Source organism: Acanthopagrus latus, chromosome 22 (assembly GCF_904848185.1).
Source record: "Acanthopagrus latus isolate v.2019 chromosome 22, fAcaLat1.1, whole genome shotgun sequence".
Taxonomy (NCBI): Eukaryota; Metazoa; Chordata; class Actinopteri; order Spariformes; family Sparidae; genus Acanthopagrus; species Acanthopagrus latus.
In genome coordinates this window covers 19612798-19634175 of record NC_051060.1, presented here as the reverse complement: position 1 = coordinate 19634175, position 21378 = coordinate 19612798, and the positions used below count along the sequence as shown (strand labels likewise).

General features: G+C 42.8%; 1 protein-coding gene across 2 annotated transcripts; it reads left to right on the top strand.

The window, feature by feature from the left end:
- Positions 1–1423: 1423 nt before the first annotated feature.
- On the top strand, positions 1424–20624 carry coq8aa (coenzyme Q8A, genome duplicate a). Of its 2 annotated transcripts, none has more exons than XM_037086749.1 (17): positions 1424–1944; positions 7924–8023; positions 8802–8884; positions 9003–9271; positions 9369–9564; positions 9684–9750; positions 12414–12479; positions 13511–13639; positions 15800–15885; positions 16018–16158; positions 16732–16813; positions 17452–17545; positions 17650–17791; positions 17965–18072; positions 18201–18266; positions 18432–18518; positions 18713–20624. In XM_037086749.1, the coding sequence occupies exons 2-17, from the start codon at positions 7930–7932 to the stop codon at positions 19010–19012; spliced, it is 2010 nt and encodes a 669-aa protein (XP_036942644.1). In that variant the 5' UTR covers positions 1424–1944; positions 7924–7929; the 3' UTR covers positions 19013–20624. The 2 variants fall into 2 exon arrangements, with proteins under 2 accessions (XP_036942644.1, XP_036942643.1); XM_037086748.1 differs by having other exon boundaries at positions 1425–1944; positions 12414–12488.
- The last annotated feature ends 754 nt before the right edge of the window (positions 20625–21378 follow it).

Sequence of the window (21378 nt, the reverse complement as noted above, 5' to 3'; positions counted from 1 at the left end):
TGACCCAAAGTTGACTATTTGACCACGCTCCAGGCAGGCTGACAGGAGACGTATTCACTTAAGAGGATCGCAGAGTTTATTTAGTCTGGGGAGAAAATGTTTAACCGCCTTTCCATAACACAACAGTCTGTGGAGCTGTGGCGCACTCTGCTGTCGCCTCACTGACACTGCAGAGACGAGACGAGTTTTTGCTTTATGGCAGGATTATTGTTTCAGGAGACTTCTGACTTGTTATTGTTTATAATTTTTGCAGTTGTGTTTTTTTGTTTACCAAGTAAAATTAATATTTGGGGGTGATTTGTGCTGCAGCAAGCACAGAAACACACATAAAACATGCAGCATAGGAATAATAGAAAAAAGTCAGACGCAATCCTGATTCAAGCAAATGTGTTAAATGATGAGGTAAATATGATAAAGCCTTTGTAATAGTCAGTGTTGTAGAAAGTACCCATAACTCACACTTGAATACAGGTAAAAATACCATGTTAGAAATATTACTTTGCTAAAAGTGAAAGAGTAGCGCTTCAGTAAAAGACTGAAGTAAATTTTAAGTGTCAAACAAGTACAAGTACAAACAAGTAAAAGTAAATTATACATCAGATAATTACATTTATATAAGATATACATGTATACTGTATATTATGGGTAATGAATCAGTGTTTCCTTTTCATTCGACTGCCAATAAAATAAATTAAAAATGTGCTGTACTTTGGCTCTGATGCAGCATGTAATCCACAAAGTAACATGTAACTAAAGTTGTCAAAGAAATTAAGTGAGTGAAAATTAAAATCTTTGCCTCTGAAATGCAGCAGAGTGTAAAAATAAAGGAGCAAAAAATTGAAATACTCAAGTAAAGTGCTTTAAAAACTGTACTTTAATGCAGTACTACTTCATGAAAGTAATATAAAAGCCACCATGTGTCTTCAGGTCTTTAAAAAACAAGTATAAAAATATTGTATGTGTATATTCCTATATCTTATTACAGTAACTGCTTTATTTTAAAGCATGGTAATGATTTACATTAAAATGTATTTCTCATGTTATAATTTCTTCTGTTAAAATGATTTTATATGACGAATCAGCCATATTTAATGTGTTAATAACCCTACGGAGCAGTGTCAGGTGCTGTCCCTGTATAAACAGCAGATGGCAGCAGAGAGTTGGCTTTATCTATTTATATGTCTGACACGTGTGTGGTTTTTGTGTTTTTTTAATGTGTCAGTTTCAGCGCTTCTTCCTGCTCACATGTCCACGTAAAACACGTTTCAAGGCACATACTCACCAAAAAAAATATGCGCTTTGTTTGTTTTGCCAACCGAGCCAATGAGAAGCCGCGCTGGGGTCACCGCCTCCTGTCAACAGACGACATGGACCAATAGGAGCAGAGGATGGGCGGGAGGGAGGAGCGGGACCAGAGCCGTGCAGAAAACAAAGTTTGACAGAGCAGTTCGGCGCATGTGTGGTTGCGAAAACACGCTGTATTTCCTCCTTTAACGTGGCGAAATTGGGACAGTGTGGATTTGGAGGAGATTTAATGACATCAGGGGAGAAAATGAAGGAACAGGGCTCGTGGTTTCATGTATAATATACACGTGTGTGTGAACAACAGTGAGGGGTTGAAGAAGTGGGGCGGGTTGCGTCAATGAAAGGCTCTGGCTGCTCGCTGAAGTTGGTAAATAAGGCTTGACCTCGTGGTGGAGAGAGAGAGAGAGAGAGAGAGAGAGAGACAAACTGGATTAAACACAGCAGCAGGAGGAGGAAGAGGAAGAGGAGGAGGACGACTGCGACCTGCAGCCACTTACTGCCACCTTCCAGTGGGAGAGGAGGCTCCCGTGAAGCTTCTGGTTCTGGTTCTGGTTCTGACTCAATCACACTCGTCCCTCGCTGCTTGAGCCTCGTTCGACACAGTTGGAGGAAACGAGCGACCTTGCAGGAGAGCTGCTGGTGAGCAACTATAATCCTTTTTATCGCATTTTTGTGTCATGCAGTAGCCACTCAAGTTCAATATGTATCGATTGTTCGTGTTGTTTCACCTTCAGTGTGCAAAATCAGACGCGTGGCGTGCGTGACGTGCGGGCCTGCTCTGCAAAAGTCGACTGCGAATTACCTCGAAAGTGTTCATGAATCCTGCCCACTTCCTGCAGCCTGAGTCCTGCACGGTGGCTCTAACGCGGGTTTATTGACAACATGGCAGCACGCGGGTGTTATTGGAATGGCTCGCGGGCCACGCACACACACGCACGAGGGTAGTTTTGATGAAGCGGGGTCACTGTGAGGCTCCTGTCAGAAAGAGATGTGAAACTGTGGAGGTGTATCATGTCTGGAAGGAGCTTTAAAGGTGCAGCGTGAAGTTTCAAAGTTGTTTTAATGTTTGCATTATTAATGAGGTGATGGTACAAACTCACACATATTTATTTTGTCAATAAGTAAATAACCAAGCTGTTCCCCGAGGAAAATAAGGTCACTGGAACTCTGTTTGAGGCCAGACAGGTGGCAGGGTCCGCCACATGTAAACAAAGTAAAACAGTTGTTTATCCGGTTCAATCAGTCATGGAAGCAAAGAGAGTTTATGTATATAGTTTGTCAAAGTAAAATGAAATCTTTCTCTCCTGATTAAACTAAATTGAAATGGTGCACCTTTAAATTCACCAACTCAAATATTTATTCATCTTAATATTCTAAATTAACTTGAAACGTCAAATTTCACTTGATACGAGCTTCAGATACGTGTTAACAAAGTGGCTGTATCTGCACACAATCTCAAAGCGAGCGTGTAAGGGAAGCAAAGCACCACCACACTGGATTATTCACATAATATATGCACGAACACACATTTTTTTAAATGACCACTCAAATATGTTTAACAAGTACTTGTAATAAAGATGTGTACATATTTGAAGCAGTTTATTTAAGTGTTTAACAGTAAGTTTTATTATCCAAAATGACAGGTGCACCAATGAACAATCTATTATAAATAAACGCCTCACTGATATTTTGGTTTATCTCCGCGAGATATCCGATGTTGTCATCAGTGTTTCCTGTATGTAGTTTGTCCATTAACGAGCGCCGATACGTTTGCAGCTCGGTGTTCAACCTGGTCTCAGTTCTTCAGTGACCAAATTTCCGGGATCCTTATCTGGAAGCTTTGATTATGTGAGGAAACAAACGTTGATAACGGCCTTTAAAAAAAAACACTCTTGTGGCCAATACTGATACAGTAAGTGACAACTTTATTACCGTTTTAAACTGAGCCATTTTTTTAAGTGTGCTACAATTTGAAGTTCATGTTGTTTTTTCTCCGTTTATGTGCCGACAGTCACCAAAGCAATTAATATAAATTAATAGAATGGTATAAATCTTTATAATGTTTATTTAAAGAAGAATTAGAGTTATTAAAGCTTCATGTTGTGTGACACAGTCATCAATGCAACAGTAATGATTATATGATCTTATTCATTAAAGGCCACCAACATACTGTACTCTGTGTCCCTGCCCTGCACGACAGCTGCTGGTTAAATGTTTTTAATTGTGTAATCACAGATTTTCCCCTCATTAATGAAATCTTGCAGGAGACATGGTTTTAGTCACGTTTCCCTCATTTTTCCTGAATCAGTAAATTGGAAACATTCCCCACTTTTGGCTCAGGATCAGTGTTCGGCGGGCACTGACGAGAGGTTTGTCGGAAAAGCCACGAGGTTTACTGAACAGCGCTCTGATATAGACTCCCACTCAAGCCGTGATGCCCGGCTATTTTCATAACGGTGAGTCAACGGCTTGTTGGAACGACAGACAACAACTGAGGGCTTAGGCGTGTGCGTGTGTCCCCCGTACAATACCATTTATAATCCTGGTCACTGTGCAGCCACAAATAACCCTGCTGTGACCTCTCGCCCACTTCAAAAACTGACCTTTAAAGCGTCTCGCTCTCTGCCTGCTACATTTTCATTCAGGTCTCACATTGTGTATGTATGTATACAGTGTTCTCTCCTCCGTCCCTGATTGTTGACCTGCAGAGAGAAAGCAGCTTGTATCCACCTACTGAGGCGACACGCCCACACTTTGACAAATGGGAAGTTGCTCAATAGATATCATTTGGCAACACTCACTTCTCCTCAGTAGTATCAGCCCTCGCGAGTGAAAATTGTTGTTGTTTACACTTCTGGATCTCGCAGAAATGCATGTAGATAAAGCCCATTTTTCTTTTAGGTTATGCATGCAGCATGTGATTAAATGCTCTCCATGAGCAGACGCTCTGCCTCGCTGTCAACTTCCTTTTAATAAATTCCCAGCATACCAGAAGATCTTGCAGGATCTTGCCGCTGTTGCACCAAGGTATTTATTATGACATGCAGAGAACAATCCGTTATTATTTTCTGTGCATCATGAACGAAACATGCAAACACCTGCAGTCTCACTGCCATCCATACATCCATCCATGTAGTCTGTGTTTTTTTTCGTGACGTTAGATCTGTCTTGTAAGATACAGCTGCAGCCAAAAATGTTTCTCAGGCCCTGACGTCCTGATAGTTCAGGCTGCTCTGAAGTTTTCTGGGAGTTTTGTATGTAGGTGCCTGTTCTCTTTACTGCTGGAGCGATGCTTCGAATACTTCGCAACTGTCTTATCGAACTTTTAAAGAAGATGTGTCAGGACAACATTTCAGCAGTCGCTGCTACTGATTATAAATGCGTGGACATGTTTTCCTAACTCCTGCTGAGACAACTCCCTTAATGATGGATATATTCTGAAAGTGATGGTAGGCTGATTTCAATTTCTCCTCTTGATCTAAAGACCATCTCTGTCTTTTTTTCCCCTCCAATTACATCTAATTATAGCTCCGCTCAGTGCACTTACTCAGTGCTTGTATGGGAACAATAGTCCCTGTCCTTCAAATAGGACTCAGACCACTTGAGCTTGCGCAGAAAGTCCAATCAAAGGTGTCGCGACTGACATGTTGTGGTCGACGGAAACGCGGAGATTGTATAAATCTAAAGAATAGGTTTGTCTGTGGAGCTGTTGAAACCTGCGTGGAAAACATCAGTACAGTTGTTTGGGGCCAGAACCATTTTATGATGTAGTGGAAAAAACAGCCTTTTTAATTATTTTTCTTACAAATAAGAAGTTAGTTTTTGGGCTGTAATTGTTCATTAGCAGTCTTGATGATTCTTTATGAAGACGGGTTTATTACTGCGGTTTTCAGGGTCTGTGGGGGAACAAACTCCCAGAAAATAGACGAGAGCGCAGAAGATTTGCAGAACATCTGATGCACTGCGGTCGAGTTAGAATATGAAGGCAGGAGCAGCAGGATTTGAAAATGCTGTGCAGTTTTCTACGACGTATTACATCTGATGGGATCAAATTGTGTCGAGCTAATGGACTCGCTTGGAAGTGGGCAAATAGGTGAAATGGGAGGAAATTACAGCTTGTCTAGTTTTCCGAGTTTGCCCACTCGACCTCTGTGGGAGCAGCGGGCATCAACTCTAGAACTGAAATTATCCACGAGATCATCAACTGAGTGGGGGGTGTGTGTGTGTGTGTGTGTGGGGGTGTGTGTGTGTGTGGAGGTGGAAGCCTGGATGAATGCATGACCCGTGTTTTTCCATGACTTCAAAGAAAACACAGGATTTGCTCACAAAGAACAGAATCACTCACCACAAGCCCTGGAGAGGAACAAAAAATAGAGACCATGCCCGTTATTGTACGTGGGCTTCAGCACGTGAAGAGTTTGCCTACAGTTACCCAGAATGCAGCAGTTCTGTCCCGGCAGCATATTAAAGTTACCTCAAAGCCAGCACAGACAATTAGAGGCATTTCAGCAAATTCATAGAAAAGTTTGCACAATTTTTCAGTGGCCTGTAGATATTTACCACCCTTAAATTATTTCTTTGAAATTACTTTTTTGTTTGTCTTACTGATCTTTGACTTTGGGGCAGCTGCTGGTCCCTGCTGACGTCTTGTTTTAGGCCAAACGAACGAGAGCATTTCTTCAAACAGAGCTTTTTTTCCTTTGGGCTTTGGCCTTTTGTGCACATATCAACGGCATTTTGGGTCACTGAAAACAAACGTTCCTACTGGGATGATGACGATATTCAGAAGCTCTGTTTGCAGTGTTTACGGGCAGCGACAGAGATTTTTTTTTGGAAAACTGTGACACAGATAGCCACATTTGCTTCGTAGCCGGGGCTTATCGGTCTCTGTATCATCACTGGCGAATGTAAAATCTGAGGATGTGTTATGATATCTGAGTGTTTAAGTTTGCAGATTGATGGCACAGATGTTATATTATTAATTTATATTTAGAAAGACACAGACGGACCTTCATAATACAACGATTTGAAAGAGTTCTTTACACTGACACTTGCATGCCCAGTGTCCCTGAATGGCCCGGTCATATGTGGTCTCAGGTGTGTTAGTATGGGTGAGATAAGATAACATGTGCCGTTATTGATCGCTGTGGGAGAATTCAGTTGACACAGCAGTACGAGGGAGTGAACGGCGTGTCAGCAACAACAAAAAATAGCAGCGTGAAGTACGAGGGAGAGAAATTTAAAATAGAGTCAAATGAAGATATACTCAAATAAAGTAGAGTGGTGGATGGAGATTGTTTCTGAAAGGTTTTAGGGAACCAGCTTGTGAGTCACTAGCTTATTGTGCAAAGCTTCAGGGAAAGTGAGACGTGTTTTGTGTCCCTTGACAAAAAAAGTATAATTCCAGGGTAAATCAAAGATGACTACATACATGACATAACAAATCAGTTCCTTCCAAAGTGCACGTCCGTCTTTTTCTGTGTATCGGGCTCCGGCAGTTGGTCCTTTGTGTCACAGAGAATACCGGTTGAAAACCCACAGCAGCCCTAAAGGAGGGACGGATGACCCACTTACTTGACTCGAGTGTGTGTGTGCGTGCGTGCGTGTGTGCGTGTGTGTGTGTGTGTGTGTGTGTGTGTGTGTGTGTGTGTGTGTGTGTGTGTGTCAGCGCTCGCAAACGGCCTTTTTTTTTTGTTGTTTTTTTTTTCCATTGGCCCAAATCCCAGATGAACTGTGTTGAAGCACGTTGTCACACCCAACGAAACAGCACCTGTAACAGACCAACAAACACACTCTGTAACACAGAGGAATGCAGCCGGTGCTCTGTTGTTTGTTTCTGGAGAGATAAGATTGAAGGGAACTGGACTATCATTTGTGTCCTGAATGGACCTTAAGTTATATTCAAAAGCATTATCAGGTCAGAGTTCAAGCTACATCTGCCAAATGTTGATGCTCCAGATTAACTCCTGGAAATAAACGCCACAGTATTCTGAGACGGGAATGATTTAGAAAAACAATCTCAGACTCCTTTCGGTGGCAGAAGTAGGTAGAGGTAACGTGTGACATGCCATCCTCGTGCATGCACCAAACATGTGCACATACATCTGCTCGCGCACAGAAATAGCTGGAAGAGGCAACGGCCAGCAACTCTCCGACTCCTCCCGTCAGAGTCTCCGGTGACATTTTCAGATCCAGTTCTCCACCACATACGCATAGCTCCATAGCATGAATGCTTGCACAGTGTTCCCCTCTTTCCTTTCTTGTGTGTGTGCTGCTCACACAAGGATTACAGGGCATAAGTATTTTTAGACAAAGTATTAGAGTCATCTCAAGATGTGACAGCTGCCTGCATGTGTGAGTGTGTGTGTGAGTGTTGCTGTTTGGTGTGTTGACTCGAGGTTTTTTTTATTTTTTATATCTCTTTCCACTCGCCTCCTTTACGGGCTGGATTTGTCTCTGTTCCTCTCGTCTTCACCGATAAGGTGATGATACCATTTTAGATATCTCGCCTCTCGTTTTGTCTCGGAACAGTATTTGCCCCTCAGATGCACCATAAATAATGGAGACAATCGCCTTTCATTTTGCTGTATTTTCCTCTGTCTTTCCTTCTCTCTCTAGTCCACCATGGCAGGCGATATGATGTTACTGATGCGAGGCTTGGCCAAGTTGAGCCAGGCGGTCGCAGAGACTCAGGGAACCGCCCTCCGCAGTGGAGCAGGTAAATCCACATGTACATATTTAGTTTAAAATGTATAAATCTAAATGTTTTGTCCTCCAGTTGCTCATTTTTTGACACATTATCATGTGTTAGAAGTGAATGTTTCACTTTGTCTTAGAGCTTCTTGTTAGCATTCACAGTGCTAAAACCATTAGCTAACTTGCTTACTAGCTCACACGACTGTTCCACAGACTAGCTTGTGGTCAAGTTTACACATTGCTACAAAAGTAATGTTTGCTAGGAAGTGGAAGGAAGTGATAAATAGTATTGTTTATTTGTCTCAGTCATTATATGAAAATAATTGTGCCAGAGCTAGCTAGTAGCTAATTTACGCTAGCTTGTAGACAGAAAACAAACACAGAAAAGCAAATAGAAGTACAAGTAAAAGCTATTAATTAAAAACAGTTTAGGATCATGTGAATGTTTATTTTTTCTAAAAAGGAGTGGTAGCTGTATTTAAAAACCCTAGCTAACTTGTAGCTTGAAGATTTACAATTATATTTCAGGAATTTGTTTCTACTACATGTTATACCCACTATTTTATAAAATGTAAATGAAATTAAGTCCAGGTGTCATTTAACACATTTGTGTTGTTGTGGTTGTTGTAGTTTCCTGGTAGATGGCGTTTAGCTTGTTCACGCTGAGTCAGACTTTCATGTGTTTTTATTACCTCTCACTAGGGCAATAACATTGATAATTTTGCTGTATGGTTACTTGTTAATACTTAACTTGTACACTAATAAAGCTAATAAAAGTATTGTTGTTATCTGTAACCCAGGACTCCCAATAGTCGGTGCTGCTGTCCAAGGTGTCCAGTCGGCAGCTGAACAAGGCCTCTCTGCTGCTATGATGAAAGTGCAGGTGTGTGTAGGTGTATGTGTGAATACTATTGTGCCACTTGGCAGCATAGTTAAACACTGATGGATATCTGTATACTGCATTCAATCTCAAATGACCACTATGTATGTTGCTTGCTCAGGAGCTGTCTGGTCAGCAGCAGACCTCCTCATCAGAGTCAGAATACGACTTCCCGAAGGATGACGGTGCGTTCGCAAGTTCACAGTTCAGAGAGGAAGGTGTTGACTTCACGGTGGATCACACAGGAAGTGCTGATGAAGCAGGAGACCATCAGAGCACAGCAGCACCAGAAACGAGCCACGTCAGCGGGAAGCAAACGTTATTTGAGGGGTACAAAGATCCCAGCAAACAGTTCAGCGGACAGACCCGATCTTACCACCAAGATGTCAGGTATAAACAGTTCCTGCTCAGTTACAGTCTACAGTGTTGAAGTCTTTTCTGCTGTTTGAATGATAACGGTGATACTTTCTTACTTTGGGTGTGGCAGACATTTGGTTGGACATCAACATCTTTACAACCAAAGCCTGAACAGGCATTTGTGGGGGCAGCTGCACTGTCAGCATCAGGTCAGTCAGCACAGGAGCTACCATCAGGATCCGACCACCGTCGGAGGGCTGACGGCCGAAGACATCGAGAAAGCGAGACAGAGAAAAAGCCCTGAGATCAAACAACACAAACAGATGGTAACTCCTGCTCCTCGCCTCATTTCCTTTAACACAAACACACACAGACGTTGAAGATAACATTCACCGTTCCGTACACACCCTGATAGTTTAACAGTGATGTATCTTATCTTCTTCAGCTGAGTGAGCGAGCCCGGGAGAGGAAAGTGCCAGTGACTCGGCTCAGCAGACTGGCCAACTTTGGAGGTACAGTAATTCAGCTTCTTCTGTTTGAATCTTGGCTGATTCACTGATTGTCTGACTGTATCTGTAGGCATGTGTCTGGCTACGTGCAAGTCTACAAGTCTGCCCTTTCCTGTGGATGTGAACAGTAAAATGATGATACAATTTAAGGTCCAGTTTGCCGTGTACACGCCAAAAAATCTTGCCAGTGTTTTGTCCATTTTGGGCTTCTGTAGCTTCCGTACCCTTTTTAGTGTAGAGATAAAAAGGCTCATTCGAAGTTAACAACAACACAATGATGATAAACTTGGTTCAGGACGGTTGTTATTGTTGTTATAGTACAGCGTGACCTTCTACACAGTTATATACAGAAACAAATGACTGCCGGGACAAAAGAACCATAACACACAGGAATGTAAATGAGTCAAGTTTAACAAGCCATTCAAGAAATCAGGTCAGACGTATCTGGTGCCAATTACTGGACCTTCGCACTTATCCAGATAAAAACATTCCTTGACCGTTGGCTACAGGCTGAGTGAGAGAGTTCAGCAGAACTTCAGCTGTAATAAAATCTGTGCGAGCAGATTGTTGTGTGTTAGTTAATCTTCTGTTGGACCGTCTTACCGGCTCTCTCAGACTCTGAACTGCAACATATTGAAACCATAATATCTGTGCTAATCCAATAATAAAATCTCACTAATCTTACTCAAATCCCAAATCTTAAATAGACGGGGATGTTTTTTTTAAAAGTGATATTCAGAGGCTTAAAAAAAACACATTCACACGAGCGCGGTGACAAGCTCGCAACAAGCCTCGGACGTAGATGAACGTGACAGATCAGCGCTGGCAGATCAGCAGGTTGACCGGCGGCGGGATAAGTTAACAGGTGGCGTTGTGTTGACCAGAAGCGCAGAGGAGTGTGAGGGGGGGAGGACGTCGACTGTGTACAAAAGTGAACCCAGAGCAGAGGTCCACACGAGTGTGCCAGCTCAGAATTTAGGCACAGCCGAGTCGATCCAGCGTGTTGACAGTTGTAACATGTAGAAGGTGTCGGAGAGCCGAGGGGGAGGAGGAATGTGTCCTCGGCCCGTCCTTCGCTCTTCTGCGGCGTTTGTTGACGAAGTTGTGCAGGTTCCATGGAGGAAGGTTTCAGGTGTTTAGGTTGAGAACAAGCAGCCAAGTTATTAATAGATTGAGAAATCTGTTGGCAAGTTCCCTAGCAACAGCGCCTCTTAAAGATCTTGTTGCTGCCATGGATGTTACTTCTTTGACAGGTTTTGCAGGTGTTTGGACTAGATATTCTGTAGTACAGTATAGACCAACACAGTAATCATCTTTTTAAAGTGTGTACATCAGCAGCGTTCTGTGAACACATGTCTGTTTTGAATGACTGACAGACACTTGTGCTCGGTCTCGAAAAGGTTTTGTCGCTCCGAGATGCGGCAGGAAACGCTGATCTCTGCACACATTCCAGATGGTATCAGATAATGTGCACACAGTGGCACCGTGCTGCCGGATCATTTAACATCGCCACTGAAGCAGAGAGCAAAAACAAAACAGTGAGATGAGTACGCTGGAAGGGAAGGAGTGAATAAAAGTGTTATCAGGTGACACGTTTTTTTTCAGGAAATGGTGGTGCGCGTCCGTCCTTCCTCTGGTCCGACCCATCTCCAACAATCGAGGTGATGACTGCGTGTTGTTGACTGATGAGAAAATTTCTCAGTCGACTTGTATTCCAGTCACACTGTGGCCTGATTTGCACATCTTACCCATTGGACCTCTGATTCGTCGCTCCAGAGACCGCTGACTAATGGATTATGTAATGCTGAGTTACGTAAGGTGGAGACCACGCTCAGAGGAATGCTCTCACAGACGGCGTATAACTCGTGCACGCTTGATTTTCTTTTTATAATCCCTCTAAAAGCTCAACTGTTTCTCTTTTTTTAGAAGATTAAGTATTTCAGCAGCTTATTTACTGATATAATTAGAGTACTGATATAATCTCCATGTGCTCTGTTGGGCTGGAGGAACCGCAGCTGTTAACACTTCTGTCATTGTGCACGTTTGACATTTTCTCATATGCTCTGTCACGTTAATGCTGTTTTGATGAGAATAACAACCTTCAGAGAGCAACAGATGGCTTCACATATGCAGATTATTTATGGACGCACAGACATCACTGAACACTGCTGAAATATTCTGACTCGTTAACGCTGGAATTAAAACAGCTGACTGCCAGTAGAGCGACTTGCTCACCTAAAGGATGTTTTTGCAGAGTCACTGTAGAGCTGACGACCTCAAAGTGACATTGTAATAGTTATCAGCTATAGTAGAGTAAACTATATATATATATCTGTATATTTTGAAATGTTCTAAAAGCATTTCATAAATGCCAGGACAGGATGGCAAAATCAAATATCCAGATATTTTTAACCACATACCTTGATTTTTTGATAATCATCTATAATTGGAGTCTCTTACGTCAACATCTACGTCATATCCGACTCTGCGACCCTGTGCTTGTTTGTCTGTGTTAGTACAAGTGTGTGTCTGTCTGAATGCACAATTTCCTTATGTGTAACAAAGTTTACAACCTCATTTTTTACAACGCTTTATGTCACATCTGTGTTTGTTCAGGCCGGACCGCATTCATAAGTGTGTCGTTGTTCTGTCTGTGTGTCCTCCAGGTCTCGCCGTAGGTTTGGGTATCGGAGCACTGGCAGAAGTCGCCAAGAAGACCATCAGACACAATGGTGCGGCAGGTAAATACACCCACAGTTATACATATAAAATAGGACCTAAAACAGGCAGTCAATGCCTGGAAACTCTCCAGTGTGGCTGAATTAAAGCAATTCTGCGAACATTTTTTTTCCCCAAATATATCCAAATAAAACACAAAATATTAAAAAATATGTCTTGGATTTTGTAGCCAGTTGCTGAAAAGCGACAGATGAGAGAAATTAAGTTTTATTATTTTGTGTATTCATTTAAAATGCAGGTAACTCGGTGTTTACTTTATCTGTTCTTTTGTCTCCTAATGTAGCTGACTCTAATTTTACATCAAACAGTATTATATTCTTATAGAATAAAATTTGCATCCCTAGGTCGTTGTCTATCGTGTCATGGATCTGTGTATTCAGAAACTGATACACCCAAATTGCTGATACAATAAAAGTAATTGTTCAGGCCAAGTCTCAGAGTTTTGTGCCTGTAAGGACAGGTATGTCTCTGGCTCGTGGTTGGCTTCGGTGATTTTGCAACTCTGTTCTAATTGATTCACACCATAAAAGGCTGGCATCATTTTTCAGTGCCCATCCTTCGTGCGTGTTGTTACCTGCCACACAGGTCGTCTGCCTCCCTCGCAAACCTGTCTCCTACTGTAAACGGCCAGTCCCGCTCTGCACCGCGAGCCTGCTAATCCTAAAACGGAGCTAAGCTCAAACAGCGTACGGACGTAAATCTGTGGCACTTGTGCGTGTGTGTGTGTGTGTGTGTGTGTGTGTTAATCCCAGCAGTCTGTGTCTGTTTGTGTTTGTGCTGTAAATCTCTGTTAAAGCCTCTGAAGGCAGCGTCAGACACTCTAAAACGCGCTACCTGACGACCTACTGACACATATTCTCACATCTGCTAGGATATATACGTAAACACATGCATATAGTGCATAAAAACTATAAAACTATAAAACATTAAACTGTTGGTATTGATATTGATCAGTGCCAGATGACTTCACCTGTACTTTTTAAACAAAACAAGTTACATAGTTGACTATTTTGTGCTCCTGCAGGTGAAAACAAGAAAGGCGTTCTGGACTCCAGCCCGTTCCTGTCCGAGGCCAACGCCGAGCGCATCGTCAGGACGCTGTGCAAAGTCAGAGGAGCCGCATTAAAACTGGGACAGATGCTCAGCATTCAAGGTGTGTGTGACGAACACACACATACACACACACACACATCCAACCACAAAGGAAAGAACACGTACACCGGAGCGAGATGGATGAGGTAGAGATTAGAAGAGGGGATGAGAGTCGGCCGGAATAGAACTGAAAGTGAGAAGTGACAAATGGTAGAATGGACAAAAATAGAATAAGGAGAAAGCTGACGAGTCCCTTGTTTTGATATTGTCCAGCAACTGTGTTGAAAAATATCGTATGAGGAAACTCGGTTAAAAAAAGAGACACATTTTTCCAAGCAGCTGTGGAGGCCACGGATCACCAACTATATTTAGGATGGAAACTATTAGTGTACTTTTATTTAAGGTGATGTTATATGAAACAAGATGGAGCACAGATTTCTGTGCCAACCTTTTTGTTGTTGACAGTGTCTGATTGTTCTTCAAGAGTCCAGTTCAGGTCAACTTCACTCTGCCAGCATGATGACTCAGCAGAGGTTTAGTGCAGTTTTGGCGAGCTGTTGATGGTTTTCTCTACGCTCTGTCAGAGTTGTGACATTAGCATTGACCTGTTACTGCACACAGACACCAACATACAGGTAGCTGGGAGCAATTACATCACACTGAAAGAAGTTGAGCTACAGCAAAGCTCCCCTCAGGAGAAATCTAGTGTGGTTGAACTAAATAGCTTTAAACTGCTTTTTTCTGAAAAAGATCAAATTTACAGTCTAACATGTGTGATATTATAATAAAATTACCTTCCAGCACAAAATGCCACTCAGTTAAGTTTGTCCCATTATGTATCTTCTTAGATTTGTATTTGTCTTTCCAGTAGAGAGTCTATGTACTCTCGGCCTGCATAGATCCCAAGTAAAATCAGTTGTTTCACTGCGTGATCGAGCTGTGGATGTGGTGATTCTTCCTCGGGCGGAGATTTAGGAGGTTTATCCATGTTGACACTGTCGCTGTGTGAGCACAGAGCAGCACTCAGCCTTTTGCACAGGCATTACTCAAAGGTCAAGTGTGTGTTGGTGCATGTGTTCGCAGCAGGCAGGGCCGGGAATGACTGGGCAGTATCTCGTAAAAAATACATAGATATATTTACAAATGAGATATAGTTTGAGACGATACCCTTTATATCGATAGAGGTGAAATTGTGCTACATAACCCCTCTCTTCTGTAAAACCTTGTCTCCTCTCTTACACTCGCCATGTGGGAAATGACTTTTTAAACCCTCTCAACACAGAACCTGAACAGTCTCAAACTACAGTGGACTTACTTGATTCTTCTGTATTCATGCTACAGATTTATGGCCTGTGCTGCAAAAGTCTGTAGCATTTGAAAAAAACAAAAGAATTAAAAAATGAAGGTGCAGCCTTGCCATATAGTTTGTTATTTACATGTTTCAAGTGGAGAAGGAAACTTGTCTTTGCAGTGAACATAAAAAAAAAAAAAATCCTTTTCCTTTGATGGCCCAGAAATTGTTTCCAGTGTGAGTAGTTAATTACACAAAAAAATTAACTTTGCAGCTGAACTAACCGGCAAGCTCCTGCAAAATGTTGTCACACTACTAGTTTAATCCCATGACGTTCACTACACGGGCAGACAGCGGGCAGCAGCAGTGAGAATGAGTCACACTGTAAGTTAATGCTGATACGTTTGCTGGACGGAGCTGAAGACTAGAGCACCGTCGGCAGTGAACATCCAGGCACGGGGGCGAGTGCAGCCGGGTCGGGTAACGCCACTAAACACGTCGTTGATTATGTTTTTCTCTGCTGCCCTCGCTGGAAGACCTTGGCTGGTGACCCTTGTCCTTTGGCATTCATAACCTGCATTCATAACATGTTCGGGTCGACTTAACACAGACAGTACAGGGTAGTAAATACAAACACAGCAGCAGGAGGGAAAAGGACATTGAACTTGGAAATGTTTGTGGTTATTTGCAGAACTTGTACGCTCTCAGGTGGTGACAAGTCATTCTTAAATCATGGACAAGAAAGGTCTCGACTGTAACTGTAACACTCATCCAAAATAGAGTTAACCTTGAGGAGTATGAAAACTATTTTGACTCTGATAATAAAGTTTGACCTTGTTTTGTCAACAAAGTCACCCAATGTCATCCGTGTGGCTGCGTAGCCGTCTTATCTTTCTCCTCGTAGTAAAGTCGCATGTTTCTGTTTTTCAGATGATGCCTTCATCAACCCTCAGCTGGCCAAGATCTTTGAGCGAGTGCGACAGAGCGCCGACTTCATGCCAATCAAACAGATGACGGTACGTATCTCTTCTTTTCATTGTAATTGTTTGATAAAACAAAATCTGTTTTACGTCTGGGGATGACAAGATATTTACCTGGAGAAAGACTAGCAGCAAAAACAGCAGCTGTGTGTGTGTGTGTGTCTGTAGAAAGCGTTGAACAACGACTTGGGTCCTAACTGGAGGGACAAGCTGGAGTCCTTCGAGGAACGTCCGTTTGCCGCGGCGTCCATTGGCCAGGTTCACCTGGCGAGGATGAAGGATGGCAGGGAGGTGGCCATGAAAATACAGGTAGGCTGCGAACGTGTGTTTGTGTGTACGAGGTTCATGTTTTGAAGATAAACACTGTACCTGGAGTGTGTTTGTCGTCTGTTTCCCTTGGACATGCCTAAAGGGAAAACACGCAGATTCCGATCTCTCCGGTGTGTTTACAGATCAGATCTGAGTCAGCGTAAACATCAGATGCTGCTGGTTTCTTACTGAGCTAAAGTTATATAACGACTTTTACAATACTCACAGATTATTTAATTGAAATCTTACTCGCACGTCTCATGCAACAGCTTTTATTTTAATCTATGCAGCTGTCAGCAGCGGCTCTGTGGATGTTGATGCTGTCGTTACGTGAGCATGACTTTGACACGTTTGTGGTCTAGACACGGGGCTGTGATGGATTTGCCGGTCGTGATAATAGTATTATCTCATTATATGGTTTAATATCATTATAGACTACAGTAGCTCCTGAGATTGAAGATTACAGTGAGGTTATGAAAAAGAAACAGACCAGTTAATAACATCAAAGCTGGACAAATTAGAATTAAAAGTATGATTTAATTGTATTGTCTCTGTCTGTTTATTTGTTCCCAGTACCCCGGTGTGGCTCAGAGTATCAACAGTGACGTCAACAACCTGATGACGGTGCTGAGTATGAGCAATGCCCTGCCTGAAGGTACAGCGGAACTCTGCAATACGTAACGTTGAAGCCATACATAAACACACTCACATGCACAACTGCACCCTGCTCCTGGAACACTGTACACACCTCTGTGTTTCTATGCATAAGTGCTGACAAAGGCTGTGCTGGAGGCCTCATGTTTTCATTGTGTTTGTTCGTCCCATTCCTGTGAATGCATTATTTCAGAAACTGAGAGAACTTGAGGGAACTGAGGCCTTAAAGGCACAAACGGCTGCTTAGATTCAGGAATGAACTGATCAGAATTAAGTGGTAGAGATAGAACACGTGAACACACGTGTTAATTATGATAGAATTTCACACAAATAATGACGTTTTATAGTCAAATGGTCGGAGGTCAACTTCACTGTGATGAAAAAATGTTGTGCAAAAACACTTTTCTTGTTGTTATTGAGGAACAAAAGGAAAGATTGTTGCTATATTTTACATTTGGTCGGTCAAAGGTGATATCAGTCTGGAATACACTGAATGTAAACTGCAGCTTAACTCGTACATACAGCCACCAGGTGGTCATTCAGGTTTCCCCTGTAACCACTGAATCTTGAATTATAATTTAATTGTCGTGTAAAGGCTCGTCTTGCATTGTCCGCCTCTCTGTTTGTGTCTCTGTTCAGGTCTGTTTCCAGAGCACCTGATAGACGTCATGAGAAAAGAGCTAACATTAGAGTGCGATTACATCAGAGAGGCCCAATGTGCAAAGAAATTCAAGTGAGTCTCGTGTAACATACTTTGTTTTCCCTCACAAAGCTTCTCTCTCCTTTGTAACTGATTTGGACGTCTGCCTTCTTCTTTCTGTCATCCGTCTGATCCAGGGAGCTTCTGAAGGACCATCCGTTCTTCTACGTACCAGACGTGATAGATGAGCTGAGCAGTCGCCACGTCCTCACCACGGAGCTCGTGCCCGGGTTTCCCCTGGACCAGGCCGATGACCTCTCTCAGGAGCTGAAGAACGAGGTGACGAACCAGACAGATAACAGGACGACAAATATTTAGCTGACGGGGAAAAGAAGCAATAGATGCAAAGATAGATGAATGTGTCTGTGGTGGCAGGAACCCGCTTCACTGTCCTCAAAAGACAGCCAAGCATTATGAAAATGATTTGACAAATTTGTTTGTTTCTGTCTCAGATCTGTTACAACATCCTGATGTTGTGCCTCAGGGAGCTGTTTGAGTTCAGGTACATGCAGACGGACCCCAACTGGTCCAACTTCTTCTACGATCCACAGACACACAGGGTGAGTCTTCCTACAGGCTGAACGACACTGTTACAAGAGTCACTTCTGCTACAGATGATAATAAAAATGAGAAGACTAAGCAGAGAAATACGGCATTGAAAAGAGATAATCGGATCGTTTCTCTGTAGGTGTCGCTGTTGGACTTCGGAGCCACGAGAGGATTTGCTGAGAGTTTCACAGATGTCTACATAGAGGTAAAATCTTTTTATTACGGTACTATTTAATCAAAGTGGGTTCTGTTGTGTGTTGAGGTTTACCGGCAGTGATTAATGAGGCGTAAAACTGATCACGCTTGTATAAGATATTAAGGCATGTGTCAGAGAAAGAGAAACATTTCTAATCTGTCTGTGTGACCATAGATAATCCGTTCAGCTGCCGAGGGCAACAGAGAGGGAGTTCTGAAGAAATCTATCGAGATGAAGTTCCTGACTGGGTTTGAGTCCAAGGTAAATATGTCTTAATCTGACTGTCTGCTCTACATCACATTTCCCCCCTTGGTACAGCCAAGATAGATGAGATGAAGTGGCAACTGAAACTCAGAGAATATCTGACCATTTGTAATGTTACTGCCTTCAAGATGCCACTGTTGGTTCGACTTTAGCTCAGACTAAATGCATGTTTTTTCCCTCCCTGTGTCCAGTCGATGATCAATGCTCACGTCGACGCTGTGATGATCCTTGGCGAGGCCTTTGCCTCCGTGGAGGCCTTCGAATTTGGCTCTCAGTCCACCACCGAGAGAATCCACAACCTCATCCCCGTGATGCTCAAACAGCGGCTCACCCCGCCTCCAGAGGAGACGTACTCGCTCCACCGCAAGATGGGCGGCTCGTTCCTCATCTGCTCCCGGCTGAATGCGAAGCTGAGGTGCAAGGACATGTTTCAAACTGCATATGAGAAGTACTGGGAAGGCCGCACGAGGCCGCCCTCCGACTCGGCCTGAACCAGCCCCCGAGTCACAGGTGATTTAATGGACAGATCCTGGGGCCAACGGTGAGGTCTGGGGGCTTGAAGACGCACAACTGCAGAGAGGAGGACCTGTTCTGGTCATCGGGCACCAACTTATCTTTCTCACTACGATGAGTTTTTTAAGAGGCATATATTTAGAGCCACCTGTTCATAGTTTGAAAGGAGCAGCGACATCTGGAGTGCTTTAAAACCGGACTCTATATCTGGCCCCCGAGAGAGGAGATGGGATGTGGATAGAAGTAAAGAGCCCTCCCTGTGTATTAAGGTTTAAAATGAATGTTTAAAAAAAAAAAAAAAAAAAAAAAAGGTTGGAATTCTCCTGACGTGTTCAAGAAGGTTCGTGCATTTTTTCTTTTGTTTTTTTGCGTTGCTGTGTTTTTTTTTGTTTTGTTTTTTTATTGAAACGTTTGGAAAAATCGCACAGACTGTCCTGTTCTGTTTGCTGTTTGCCAGAAAGTGGCTGAAAACATGAAGCATTGATTGTATTAAGGAAAAGGGACTGGAAGTATATTTAAAACCCGCAGTCATGAAATAACAGGGGTTAACACAGCACACAGGTAGCATGAGTCACAGTGCTGACCAGGACCAACATGTCTGGGTCACAGATATTTCTGTTTCCTTTGCTTTTCAAGGAAATCTAACTAGATCGTCTGGATCGAAATGTAGACAGCGATCAAGTCCGGGTGAATTTAACCGTTTGTAGAAGATGTGACAAACTGGAATTTGTCCACATCTGTACACAAAAGGTCTGACTTTTAATGTGTGTAGATTTCAGTTGCTGTTAATAGCTTGTAGCTTGTAAGGGAGAAATCTGTGGGGCCGAAGAAAGTGACCATTAACAGGATCTAAATGTGTTGGAGCGTGATTTTACTCAGCTTGTCTCTCTGGATGAAAGTCTGAAGAGCTTCGACTGTACATGTTCATGTCTCAGCTGATTTTGTTTTCAGTGTCCATATCTGTCAGATTTAGCTTCAAGTCCAGCTGATAGTGCACAATAGTGTTTTGTTTTTTTTTTGTTTTTTTAGCACCAAAGCATGATTGATCTCATCCATCGTTAGTATGAGATTGTATGAACATATATAGAAATGAAACCATATGGATCCGCGTTGCTGACTGTAAGACGATGAAGACGGTTTCAGTCGTGAATGTTGAATAAAAACCCACCGAGATGGAAAGAAGCTCATCCTGATAATCGCACAAAGCTCCAGCTCGTGTGGGCTCGCCTTTGCCTTGTGGGTAATCTCTCCTCCACACGCCGCCCGTCCCCTCCCCCCCCCCTCCAGGTGTGAAATCCAAACATCACCTGGCTGGTTGTGTGTGGCTGTGAGAGAATCTCTCTCTGCTCTGCTGTGTGAACGCACTTATAACGGTCTCTGGAGTGAAGCTGGAGAAAGAGGGGAGGGGAAAAAAAAAAAAAAAAAGGTGCCTGTAGGCTTTTAGCTAAAACTCTCCTGACTTTATATTTCATATCAAGACTCGGTGAGAAGGTGGTTTGAATTGTTTTCTAATCGAGATGCATTCTTTACTGAAAGTTGTGATAAAGATGTTGTACGGAAAAAGAGTAAATGTTTGATCTACACTTGTCACGTGGCTCCTGTGTGGTTTTGTGTGTGTGATCAGAACACTTTGAGTCCATTTCTAAGGACTGTTGCTCATTTCGGGGGGGAACATCAAGGACCGTCTGTATATATAACCAAGCTTTTTTTTCCCCATGCAGCCTGTACGTTAGCAGGTTGTAATGTGTGTTTAGAAAGGGAAAAAATGCAGCAGAGAGACGCAGAGCGAGAGGCTGCCTTCCTTATTTAGCAACATCTTGGCCAGCAATGGAGGAACTGGAGGAGAGCCTGGGAAGTGAGAGAACACACACACACACACACACACACACACACACACGTACAAATATTCATAAAATATGCACACACACACACACACTCTTCATTATGGAGTCAAATGAATCACACCAGTAGTCATGCACAGAAGGGTACAGTTTAGGGTGAATGCATGGAGATTGACACGTAGACAAACACGTTCCTCCCTGTTTTTCCTCTCTGACTCACCCTGGCTGTGACTATTGTCTTTGCCTGGAAAATCCTATAATCACACTTTTCCCCGAAGTATCCTGAGGCATTGTCTTTCATTGTCAAAGGATAAATTCACCCCAAAATTAAGATTGAGTCACTGTCCCATATGTTTTGTGGCATAGACCACAAAACATTTCTGCAACAGGAAAACAGTTGCAACATTCTCCTTAACAGCTGAAGTGGATGGGGACTTGTTTTAAAACTTAAACAAGAAGTGGCTCTGTACAGCTTAATCCAAGTGTCTGGAAGCACAGCGATC

Bases quoted from the DNA above. Each gene is read 5' to 3' on its own strand.
- coq8aa (XM_037086748.1), top strand. From the start codon at position 7,930: ATGGCAGGCGATATGATGTTACTGATGCGAGGCTTGGCCAAGTTGAGC. The intron at 9,565-9,683 runs GTAACTCCTGCT...TATCTTCTTCAG, and splicing joins TCAAACAACACAAACAGATG to CTGAGTGAGCGAGCCCGGGA. The intron at 17,546-17,649 runs GTGAGTCTCGTG...CGTCTGATCCAG, and splicing joins CAATGTGCAAAGAAATTCAA to GGAGCTTCTGAAGGACCATC.